This window comes from Neopsephotus bourkii, unplaced genomic scaffold (genome assembly GCF_033783945.1).
Source record: "Neopsephotus bourkii isolate Nb327-2 ecotype Australia unplaced genomic scaffold, CSIRO-AGI_Nbou_v1 NB_1825, whole genome shotgun sequence".
In the NCBI taxonomy this organism is placed as follows: Eukaryota; Metazoa; Chordata; class Aves; order Psittaciformes; family Psittacidae; genus Neopsephotus; species Neopsephotus bourkii.
In genome coordinates, this window is record NW_026902298.1 from 6,351,173 (window position 1) to 6,364,336 (window position 13,164).

Below are 13,164 nucleotides of genomic sequence, written 5' to 3' on the forward strand. Positions count from 1 at the left end.
TTGCCATAGCTAGCAATTAGCAGCTTCTGGGGACAAAAAACCAAACACAATTGCCCATGCTACTAGCAGGGCAGGAGAGTGTTACATGGCTTTGAAAGTCCTGCAACATCTATGCCTCCTGCCACCGACCAGTACATCCATTAAAGTGGTGAAGCTGATTGCTGTCTTCAGAATATGGGCTCAGCTGGAAAAGCTCACTACTGGAAGCAGGGCTACTGCTTAATATGGTGGCAAATATCTGTATTATCACAAAGGCAGGATTAAATTCTCAGTGTTTGGTCAGAGAATGACTTTACCACAGACTGACAAGGACAGGGAAGTAACAATGGCTGTGCATGTTACATTGCTGTGATATATTCCTCTTAAATGGCACAGACTTCATTCCTTAATATGATTTTATTTAGTTTCTGAAGTGCACTCATGTGCAATTGTATTCAGACATACATTTTTACCCTCACCAGCGTGTGCACTTTTAGTGCCAACTCTGTTAAATCTGCCTTTTCCAAAGTTTCCCTCGTTTAAAATAAAATATCGCCTCTTTCTGTGCTTCCTTGGCACATTTCCTAGGCACAGGTGTTTCTGACCCCTTCAGGGAAAATGATACATGATGCTCCATCTGCTGTAGATCCCCAAAGGCAGTGCTGACTCCCAGGTTTCAGCGGTTTAAGGAAACTCATTTCCAGAGCTGCAATCATATAGAAACCATGACTTTTTGCCATCTACTTTTCTGAGATACACTGAAATGAAAGCAAATACACACAAAATTGGGGAAAGATCCCACTAAACTGTCAGTCTTAGCTAGCAGTAGAAATTACTGTTCCAAAGTCAGGGGAAAGGGGGAAGAGTATTGTCTGCCTCAGTTTTTCAACTTTCCATAGTTCAGGATTCTTCCTCCCTGCTCTGTCACTGTGCCTCCACCAAATCACAGCATTTCTTCTCCTTACAATTGCCAAAAAAAAAAAGAATTTTCCTTTTTCTTTAGGTCTCTCTCACATCCCGGTGGAGCCCTCTTGTTTCGTACACTTGGCCTCCTACCCAAATGGCCTTTATTTGTCTAATGGCTTTGGATTTCCTAAGACTTTAGCATTACGCTGTCCCCCTCTGTAGGGTTGTATTTTTTCCACTTACCAGCCCTGCACGGCGAGGCTGGAGCTGGGTGTTTTATCTGGCACATGTTTTGCCCTTTGCTTGCTCCCCCATAGAATTATTCACAGGCAGACATGTCAGCAGCAATCCCTGGGGAATGGGAACAATATACAGTAAGAAGCAGTTGTAAGACCTAAGGAGTCCAACATAAGGATGCAGTTCATAAAATCAAATTGTCATCCATAAGCTGTGCATAGACCGAGCTTTAGCAAATTGTCACATACGCTCACACCTCACGCACAGGCACATATGTGTGTGGAGGGCCCAAGAGTGATGCACTGAACTGCCCACACCATGCTGAGTAGTTTATGTCTGTTGCAAACAAGTCCTTATCTTCTGCTGAATGGTTTATAACAGCCTGTTTTTACAGACACTGTTGCCCTTAGTAGTCCCAAACGTTTTCCAGTGTGTGTTTAATTCAACTGCCTGTGAACTTTTCTTGGTTCTCCATAGCAGTGTTAGAAACACTGTATGTCAAACTGAGGTTGTCTCTAATAGGCAATTTGTATAATAACCTGGAAACCAACCACAAGATAAATAGAATCAGGTCACATATCCCAGCTGAAACCTAGGAGAGATGAAAATGTTAGCTACAGTAGTAATGGCTAAGTTTGGATATTATCCATCATTTATTTTTTGTCTGCCTCTTTGTTTCAAGAATGCATCATCTGATACAGTCATTTTAATACCATAAAGTTGTTCTGTTTATTGATAGCCTTATAAAACAGAAGTTGGGATACCATAGCAATGAACAGGATAATGTTATACTAAGGGCAGGGAAGGTAATGAGGCCAAACAGCTTTACCTAGGATGTCATAGGTGGTGCGCTGGATGTAAAGAACATAAGTGAAAATTTAGGACTGCTTTCACAATGATTTAGTGTTTTCACCTTTTTGCAGATATCTGGTTATTCATTAGTTGTCCAGGCAAGAGACAGCGGCACCCCTCCTTTGTCTTCATCTGTGACGGTCAACGTGGACATTTCCGATGTGAATGATAATGGCCCTGTATTTACTCCAGCTAACTACACCGCTGTAATTCAAGTAAGTTTATCCTGCACATAAGAAACTTCCCTGAATTTCAAAATACAAAAGCATTTGGTTTCAGTTAAGTAGCTTTTGATGATTTATCTGCTAAAGATGTATTGAGTGATCTTATCTAAAGGAAAATATAAACACATCTTTCTTAAGTCTTTGGTGAGTTTCTGTCTGCTGAGGCGTCTTAACAGTCATGCATTTTACCATTCATTCTTGTTGTGCCAGGTACTCTGGCCTCAAAAAGTCTGAACTGGGATGAGTTTGCACTTTTTACACCTTGCTTCAGGGTGTGAGACTAAACGGTTAGCCAGTCGTGATCAGACACAGTATCAGGCAGAGCTCACCTGTCCCTGGAGGTGTCTCTGCTGCCCATCCATGCGGCACAAGAGGGGTCAAATAAATGCTTCTTGAGAGCTGCCCTACTGAGCAGAGAACATTTAGTTGAATATTCTTGCTAGTGAAACATGTTATTTTATGACTGTGGTATATGTGTCATCTTAATCCTTTTCTTTATACACTGTGTGTATGTGTAAAGGAAAACAAACCAGTGGGCACAAGCATTTTGCAGCTGGTAGTGACAGACAAAGACTCTTTTCACAATGGCCCCCCTTTTACCTTCACCATCCTCACTGGCAATGAAGAGGAGGAGTTTACACTGGACCCTCACGGCGTCTTAAGATCTGCAGTCATCTTCAAGCACATGGTGGCAACTGAATACGTGCTCTGCGTACAGGTACAGCTTGGTTATTGCATCTGCACGGGAGGAAAAACCCTCATAGTGGTAGTTCATCTGTACATTGCCTGTATGAGTTGGTTTTAATTGACTGTATTCTATCAGTAAATAACATGCATTCCAGTTTACAAGAGCACAATATGGTATATTTCCTTTGATGTTCTTAAACCTAATTTCATATAAATATAAATAGGCAGCCAGCCACCTTTCCAATTTCCTCCACATGAAATGAATTTCCTGAGCAGCAGCCATTATGATTTAAGATTTTCATTTTTTTTTTCTGTAGCTAAGTGAGGAAAATAAGCAAAAATGCATTACATACTGATAAATACACCACAGAACAAGTGACAGCAAAATATTGTTCTAGGAAAGACAATCACTTCTGCTTTTAAGTCATGAATTTAATCATAAAATTTTGGATGCCTACCAAGAACTCATGAAATCACATTCCCAAGGTCAACTTAGCTTTTAAAGAATGTGAAAATTACATATGCAATAGAAGTCCAGCTCAAACTTACCTTTAGAGTCATTGGTAACAAGGGTAATTTTGATTACAGACAACTGTAAATCCAAAAGTAATTTGTCCACATTTCTCAGGCCTGCCAGAGAAAATGTACTAGGGTTCATTAAATAGGCAAGTCTAGGGTCTCAGTGCCATGGGTCAGTGGTGGCCTTGGCAGTGCTGCGAATGGTTGGACTTGATGATCTTCAAGGTCTTTTCCAACCCATTTGATTCCATGATTCCATGAATGAACAACACCTCTTTGTTGAAATGGGATATGGTACTATAAGCTAAGTCTGAAATGCAGGCTTCCTCCACTTACTTTGCTGGATTTCATTTCTGTAAACACAGCCTGTCTGCTCCTTTGCATTAAGAGCATTTAATCCCAGCAACATCCTCAGACAGTTACAATTCAAAACCTATAGGCTCTGACACTAATTAACAGTTGAAATTGAAGTGAGTTTTACAAGTTTGCCATTTAATATTCCTGAAACCTATTTTTTGAGCCTTGTAGAAAGATAAAAACAACCCTCACCTTTCATTCTTACCCTGCCTTTATCCTGAAATACCCTTCTTTCAGGGCAACTTACTAACCAAAGTTCCAGTACAGCCAAAATTTGGCATGGGAATTAAATTTAAGCATCATCGTTTAGCTATATAGATGCAAGTATGTCATATAAATGAAATATTAGATCACAACATTTGAGATGCACCAACATGTTCAGAAAACCATGCTGTTAGATTAGAATCATAGAACGATAGGATCATAGAATCAATCATAGAATCATAGAATAATTAGGGTTGGAAAGGACCTTAAGGTCATCAAGTTCCAACCCCCCTGCCATGGGCAGGGACACCTCGCTCTAAACCATATCACCCAAGGCTCTGTCCAGCCTGGCCTTGAACACCGCCAGGGATGGAGCATTCACAACCTCCATGGGCAACCCATTCCAGTGCCTCACCACCCTAACAGAAAAGAATTTCCTCCTTATATCCAATCTAAACTTCCCCTGTTTAAGTTTTAACCCATTGTCCCTTGTCCTATCACTACAGTCCCTAATGAAGAGTCCCTCCCCAACGTCCCTATAGGCCCCCTTCAGATACTGGAAGGCTACTATGAGGTCTCCACACAGTCTTCTCTTCTCCAGGCTGAACAGTCCCAACTTTCTCAGGAGGCCTAATTCCCAATATTATCTTCTTTAGGGATTTCTGCAGTGAAAATATAATTTATAGTTTGCTACTGTGTATAGACCATAGAAATGTTTCTTTCCATTCATATGTGCCAGAGTGCTGCTTTCTCCTTTTCCATCTCGCCTTCTCATCCTCCTCTGTCTTAGGTTTATTAAAAAGTAATGTTAAAATTGAAAGTGGAATGGGAAGTAATCTCTGTGCTTGTATATGTGTCCGCATATACATAAAATCCTTTTTAAAGGACTTCAGCCAGCCCTTGTAGCAGTTAAGACGAATGAATTTTAGCATGTCTTAGAGTTACTAATCCTTTCCTAGTAATGTGCTTATTACTGATGCCATCCTGCTTTTGTTTTGTCATTCAGCTTGTAAGTTTTCCTCCCCATGTCCAAATACAAAGATCTTTGAATGTGTGCTGCATCTCAGCCCAGTGGTAGTGGTGGTCTTCTTTTCTTCTCTTGAGCAAAAGAATGTGTGGAGCAGTATATCTTAATAGTGACTACAATGAAGCATTTTCCTTAGTGCAGGAAAGGGTACTGATTCAAGTTTGCACACCTTTCTGTCAAGATGGCCTTGCATTTTTCTGTCATACTTGCTCTTTTAGTCTCAATAAAAAAGTTCATATGATGCTATCATACATGCTCTGGGTTGTACAGTCATCTGTCCAAGTGCAGTGCTGCTCTCATATTTTATCATTAGTAACAGCACAAGCACCCTATTTAGTTTTTGGAGGGTGATAAATTTCATTTACTTCATGTATGTTCCTTGACTGCTTCAGGTAAAGTAGTACAGCGCTCTGAACTTGCTCACATTCACACAAGTTAGGCAGGGTCTGAAGCGCCTTGGAGCACACCAAAGCAATGCAGAAACTGACGCTAGTATTTCACTGGGCTTAAGTCTCTTTTCCAGGGTAGAATCAAGCCCAGACTCCATTTGGTGCAGAATATACCACACTGTTGGTATATTCTCTGTTGTGAACACGACAGGTGATAGCTGTGGGATCCTGGGAACATTTCAGTTTAAGTAATGAGACATTCTGCTGACACATTTCTCTCTGCAATCCACTTAGATGAGATATCTGTGCTTCCCTAAAGAATTTGTAAGTTCAGCTGCTAGAAATGACTGAGATTTTCCTTTACATACGTATTTTTCAAATGCATTTGGGAAGTTCTTTTGAGCTGTCTTCAGAATTACTGATGCTGTGAAGATACGTATAGCAAGAAGTTCTGGTTGCTGGCTGTGTGAGATGTGTGGTTTATTGTTTTTTGTTTGTTCTGTGTTTTCTCCCCTAAATTACATTAGGCAAAGGATTCTGGGAAGCCTCAGCAGGTTTCTCACACCTATGTTCAGGTGAGGGTCATTGAAGAGAGCATTCACAAACCAACTGCCATTCCACTGGAGATTTTCATTGTCACCATGGAAGATGATTTTCCTGGGGGAGTCATTGGGAAAATTCATGCCACAGATCAGGATGTGTACGATGTCCTCACATATACGCTAAAATCAGAGCAGAAAAGTTTGTTCAAGGTCAACAGCCATGATGGGAAGATCATTGCCCTTGGAGGGCTCGATAACGGCAAGTATGTCCTGAACGTCTCTGTCAGTGATGGCCGGTTCCAGGTCCCCATTGATGTTGTGGTCCACGTTGAACAATTGCTGCAAGAAATGCTGCAGAACGCAGTCACCATCCGTTTTGATAACGTTTCCCCAGAAGACTTTGTGGGCCTTCACATGCACGGGTTCAGGCGTACCTTGCGAAATGCAGTGCTCTCCCAGAAACAAGACAGCCTACACATCATCAGTATTCAGCCAGTGGCAGGCAGCAATCAGCTTGACATGCTGTTTGCAGTTCAGATGCACAACGGTGGTTTCTATAAGCCTGCCTATTTGATTCAGAAGCTTACCAATGCAAGGAGACACTTGGAAAATGTGATTCGTATTTCTGCTATCTTGGAGAAGAATTGCTCTGGACTGGATTGTCAGGAGCAACACTGTGAGCAAAGCCTGTCTATTGATTCACATTCCCTGATGGCCTATAGCACGGCACGAATTAGTTTTGTGTGCCCCCGCTTTTACAGGAATGTGCGCTGCATGTGCAATGGTGAGTACCGCTCCCTCTTCCCCTCCCATCTTCGCACATTATGCGATAGGATCCGTTTTATTCCTCTGATGCAGATTAGAAGGGGCATTTCAATTCAGACCGTTAAAGCATGACTGGCTGATGTACTGGGGGAATTGATTTCTCAGGCTCAGGAAGAATTGTTCGCATTTACTGATGTAAATGGAAGTTGATGAACTTTGGCCTTTTACAACAAAGACCTCCTTGCTAGAGGCTCTGTAATCAAAGACATCAACCAACTTCAGGGAAGGGAAGGGAGAGAAAGGGAGGGGAGAGGAAAATATGTGGTTTCCCACCCAGTTGGTGCCACCACTGGAATAAACCTTGGAGTGTGACCATAGCAGAACATCCTGGTCTGCAGCAATGCACCAGCAGTATCCAAGGGAAAGGACACCTGACCTGACCCATGCAGGGGGAAAGGCCTGACCATTAATGCTATAGTAGGTGACAGGGTGAGTTTCAGGCTGCTCCACATTTTGGCAGAGATTTCACATGGGCATGTATGACAAATAGACTCAAAAGCCAATCTTCCTGATGATTCCACACTTGGAGTTTAAAACCTCAGGCAGTTACAATAATAGTTCTGTTTCTTTTGTTTGCCAGGCTATTTGCTCCACATTCCACTTCATTTAAGAGCAGAGAAGAAAGCTGCTGTAAAATCAATACATCTAAGTCTCCCTCATCTTAAGCTCACATGCACACATACACACACACAGAGCAGCACAAGAATGCCACAGCCATGTCTCTCAGTAACCAACCTTTGTTTCTGCAGCAGTCAGCAGGACTTGGTGTCCTACCAATACTGCCATAGAAGTTCAGTGCTATAAAAGCATCAGGTTTCTGTATCCGAGGTATTTTCATGTATATTCAAGGACAGACTGGTCCAGTTTTGAGTAACAGCATTGTAAGTTTCAAACAGATATAACAATAAGTGACACCTGAAAGGTTCTGAAATAAAGGATTTTCAGAAGCTTGAAGAGACAGCACTATCTTTCAGCTCAGTTCAGGGGCCAGTGCAGGAGCATTGTCTGCAAAATACTTTCATATTCCCCAAGCTACAGCTTTGTCTCATTGTTGTACCAAGAACTCACAAATCTTCATCTCTATGGGGATAGTGATAGCCCTCACTGTCAGAAATGGGGTTTTTGGCAGCCAAAATTTTCACTGTTTATAATTTCATTTTGCTACTTATTAAAGTCAATAACGATGTATTATTCCCTTCGGATACTAATAGTGGATCTGCCACATAATCCCTTAACTCAAAAAAAGGACTTTGCAATGCAGTACAGTTCTGATCCAGCAGCTCCCTCCCTTTTCCCTCCCTGCACAGCAAGTTTGCACTGGAAGCACAACAGTTCTGCTGGGACAGTGATTCCCAAATTTGCCTGTCATGTACCAGCCAGTCCTCAAAGCACATGGCAGGCTGCCGGAAAGGCAGTGAGCTTCTGCAGACTGCCTGTGATCCCTGGCCTCTGGACTATTTATCATGGCCTTCAAGACTGCTGTATGGGAGCAGTTGCAACAGGCAGCTTGTCCTGGTCCAGCTGGAAAGCTGGAAGGGTTCCCACAGCTCCCATTTGAGCCACTATATGCTGATTTCCCATGGGTGATCCACAGGACGCAGGGTGGGGTTGTGCATCTCCAATCCATCATCCAGCCTTTAATGAAAACAGGTCCAGAGGTGCTGATTGGTGTAGCTACTGAAGAGGTGAAAGCCTTGATGCCTGTTACTTACATGGAGCTAAGAGATCTTGGTGGGAAGTAAAAAAACCCAGGTTTTGCCTTTCTCTGCATTAGTTAATGCTTCAGCCTCTTCTACTGTTTTTAATTAAAGAAGCCACAAGAAACGTTTTGGTATTTAGGTAAACACACAGTCACACGCTGTGTTTTATCACATAGGACGTAAAGCAGACTTCTGAGGGTATGTTAATTAGATTATGTGCGTATAGTTTTGCTTTCATGAAGGCTAAAGACTAGGCCCACTAAAAGTTAGAAAAATGCGAATCTTTGATCAGTAGTTCTTGCACATGCAGATAAATGCAGTACCTCAGAAAAAAGTGCACAAAATACTATCATAAATCTATTTGGGGTTGTTTCATAAGACAGCATTAGCAGTATATTATCAATATAATAAAAGTATTCTACTTCCTTTGTTACTTGAGTAGTTTCATGTCCAGTAAATATTCATATCTTGCATGAGAAAACCATTAAATATTGCATGTTTTCCAGAGATCTGATTCAATTATGACCCAGAAAGCTTGAGTTTGAACTAATTCACTCATTCTTGAAATATGTATCATACTTGGAGTGGTTTTCCCACTGGCAGATGTCACAGATATGCACAATTTATGCATGCCAGCTGTGCATAACTTACCTAGATTACCTTTGTGAGCAAACAGAGTTATCTAACGTGAAAACGCAGGCAGCCTGTAAAAGCAGGCAGTGGGTGAACTTGGGAGGTTCAGCAGCTCAGGTCTGGATGGGTAAGTTCTAAAGTTCAGGTGCATCAATCTGAGCCTTTAAAATCAGTAAAATTGAACTGAAGAGTTTTACAATAATGGAGTTTCTCCGATTTCTGGCTCATCTGCCTGTGTGTGTATGAAAAATACTGTAACAAACTGGGGTTTGTTTCAGTGTGGCTATAGCGGCTATGCAATTGCCACAACATCTCTCAGTGCCTATGGGAAATAAAGGTAGGAGGACTGGAAGAAATGTATTCATAACAAATAGTTCCCATGACATTTTCAATTTCTATAAGCAAAAATCTGTTCCTTTTTTTTTTTTTTGTGATATAAATTATTTTGCATTGAGACAAAGATGAAGGGAAGAAGCAGGTCTTTCTCAGAGCTACTTTGATGTAGCGTTGTTCGATGTTATAATCTTACAAAAGTGAGGTTACATTAATAAGTTTATAGGAGAGGGCTGGATTGAAATCATCTTGACAAATGTGGGTATATATTTACATCTGAGCTGGTCACTCCAGGCCCCATTTGCAGACAGTGGAAAGAATGAGGTATTTTTAATGATGTGATACATCTCTCCCTAGATGTCTAAAATCAGTCGGATGAATCATGCCCTAAAGTTAGATGAGATGAATTCCATTTCAAGTGTTTAACATGGTTCTGGCTTAATAGTTTGAAAGAATTTTTCTAATAGACCCAGAAGTGTTCAGCAAAAGTGCAGGCACTCACATCCACGTTATTTAATCAAGAGAATAGCAGTCTTGTTCCGGTTTCTTATGAAAGCAGGTAATTCTAACTTTATGGATGCACTTCAAGCATTTTTTGAATGTTCTGACAAAACACTGTTGTGTGTCATCACTGATTGTGATGATCTACTATTGATACAGGACCTAACCTTCAGAGGTGGTTTGTGTACGCAGCCCCACAGAGCACAAACTGCAGCTGCCTCTTAAAGAGTCCCGGGTACTCTTCAGGATTGCATATCAGGAACCCAATTCGTATGTGTACAACACTGCTTTTCACCTTTTCAGGAATGTGTCTGCATCCTAAGCCTTGAGTTGGCCTGGCAAAAATAGTCAGGAAAACTGAAGACAAAAGTGCCTGTGCTTGGGACCAAAGATCTGCAGATAAATCTGACTGATCTGGTTTCGCTATAGTCCTTTTAACACTGCACGTATGTAAGGAGAGATGTTTCTCCCTTAGAATATCACTCATTTTAAGGACTGTGCACACTCTTGTATAAAACATTGGAGAATTGAAGCATGAAGTGAGGGCACGACAGTACAGTCAGGGTAAGAGAGAATTGCTATCACTTAATGGTCTTAAGGGAAGCTATGATCAAGGAATGGGTGGAAGAGGTCAAATGTCTCAGTTCCAAAAGTGAGAGAACCTGATTCACTAGGACATGCTGTGTGACATAGTTTTCCAAGAACACTTCAGCTAACTGAAGCCTATGACTGACCTGTGCAGAAATAAGTTTGTGGTATCTGCACTGATATATATACAGAAATCATTGCTTACAGCACCTGGTCACCAGGCTCCAAATTGCAGCTCATGAATTGACAGTCTTCCCTCCCCACTAAATTAGTGATTAGATTGTTTAACAGTTTAAAGTTTGCTTTTCATGTTTTCTGGGACACTGGCCTTCAGGAGTCATTTTTCAAGCTTTCTTCTACAAGCAAGAGAAACAGACTCTTTGTTAAGTATTCCTACAGATTCAGGAGAATGGACCTAAAGAACACCAAGTATCACAAGGTTCAACTTATAATTCTTGAAAAACCCATTTTCAAAATATATTTGTAGTCCTGTAAGCAGTCCTTCTTTGGAGGGACAGGAATGAAATGACTCATTTTGCAAGGGAAAAGTGTTTTCTTCCTCAGTATACTAGTAGGAAGATTATAATACTTTTACCTTCTTTTAGAGAATTAAACTGATGAAGATATGTCACAATCAAGTGGGCCTATTCCACCTTTTCTTGCCATGCAGTGATTGATACTACCTCGTATGTCTCTGTGATACGTGGTAGAGAACAGCTTTATTAATACTGTGAGTTTCAAGGGAATGCCATGGGTTGCCTGGAGTTGCCTGCAGAAGAGGAAAAATACCAATTCAAATCTATATTTCTTGAATCTCTTATTGGATGGTAAATAGACTGCTCTTCGGAGTGGAAATGCGACATTAGAATAATTGCATTTAACTCAGGCTATCAGACTTTGATGTGGGCAACATAACCTTGAACAGTTTCACAATTTTGCTCCACGTAGTTGTGAAATCAGCCTGAAAATGTGTGTTAGCTTGGGCAAGGCAATAACGCAGATTCTGCACTTAGGGCCATGCAGGCAGGCATAAAGCATTTCTTCTCCCAAGTCTGAATATTTAAAAGAGCCTGTGACAGCTATGAAATCCTGCTGCAGCAGAATGAATAAAAAGTTGATTTGCTTGTAGTTTACCAAAAGAACTTTTCTTGGTCTGCCAGAATAAGCAGTTCTTTAGTGTATCTATCTCCACAGATGCACTAAATATGTTAGATCCTTTCCATATATTTTTTGACTGTGGAAGGATAGCTCTGAAGTGCAAATCAGAGTTTGAATCAGCTAAAAAAGCTGGCAGAGATGGATAACAAAGTAAGCTGCTGCTTTATTGCTGAATGTCAAAGATACAGGCATAGGTTAGGGGATGTGAAGATTTGTGGAGCCACATTTGGAAATCTCAGTGTCCCTTTCTTCATTCCGACACTAATGAACGGTGGGACTTTCGTCCAATGACTTGTCTGTCAGCTATGCAGAGGCTCACTTGAATTACAGCCTCAGAAAAGGCTTAAGTGTGTTCAGATTTGTACTCTGTGTACAGCAGAATGATGTGTATTTGTCACATGAGAGTGAGTTAAAATAGCTGAAAACAAATAGAAAATACAAGGCAGCCTATAAGATATTTAACCACTTGTTACAATTTCATAAATAATTGTTAACTTGTCATTCAATTCCAAAGGATGTAAAAAACCCCACCAAACTAGAGAAAACATCGTATTCTTGGCTAAATTCTGCTGATCTTACATTTAAATGGAATATAGTTCTGCAGTGCAGAATCCTATTAAATGACATTTGTTTCTTGATTCTGTAAGGCTCAGAGTGTGACTGCATATTGCAGCTGTTACTTCCGTTAATGCTACCTACTAAAGTGATTAATAAAGATTGCCATGCATCATTTTCTAAGAGTGCTACAGGCAGTACTGTAAATCGTTTACTGCATAGACCTCTCAAACAAATGTTTGACAAAGGAGGCGAGGATGTTAAAGATTAAATTGACTGTGCTGTACATCAAGCAAGACATTTACAGTCATTGCCATATTTGTAGTCAGCTCATGTCCACTTTGAAACCTAAAGTAGTAATTTTTCTTTTTCCAGAAAATACAGTGCCAGGTGATTTCAGCTATGCTTGCTATGAGCCTGCTTGGCTTGTATGAAAGTGTGAGAGCAATAAGATTCTTTCTTTCATTACTTTCGGAGATATACTCTGTGACAGGTTGATTTCCTCCTTTATAAATTGTAAATAAAATACATATGCTCAAAACATAAAGTAGTTTTGAATATTGTAAGGGTCCTGCAATAAACAAGTACTGCCAATATTCAGAAAGTGATGGGTAGAAAGGTGCTGACATTTCATTGTTAAAATCATCACCTGCATGTATTAAGTAAATGAATTTTATAAGCAAAGCAAGAGATGCCTGTCCATTCCCAGCAACTGACATTCACTGCTGAAGCTCTGGCTGCAAATCAACAGAAGCAAGAACAGGAATACCTTTTTTCCTGCACGTAAAGGCTACTCTCATAGCAGCTGCACACAGACGTCCAACAAGATGACCCTAGACAGACCAGGTTCCTTATTGCAATCAAAAAAAAAAGGCTGATTGTTATGGAAGTCATCTATTCCTGAAAATTCATATATTAGGCTGCAATAGTTGTATTGGTTCTTTGCAT

The 13,164-nt window shown here is 40.7% G+C and overlaps 1 protein-coding gene across 9 annotated transcripts in view; it reads left to right on the top strand.

Moving 5' to 3' along the window:
- FAT3 (FAT atypical cadherin 3) overlaps positions 1–13,164 on the top strand; it is a 410,737-nt gene that overhangs the window by 363,216 nt on the left and 34,357 nt on the right. For all 9 annotated transcript variants that reach the window (XM_061343747.1, XM_061343753.1, XM_061343751.1 and 6 more), the window contains 3 exons: positions 2,046–2,189; positions 2,719–2,916; positions 5,909–6,707. In XM_061343747.1, coding sequence (XP_061199731.1) covers positions 2,046–2,189; positions 2,719–2,916; positions 5,909–6,707 — 1,141 coding nt within the window. The remainder of the gene's footprint in view (positions 1–2,045; positions 2,190–2,718; positions 2,917–5,908; positions 6,708–13,164) is intronic.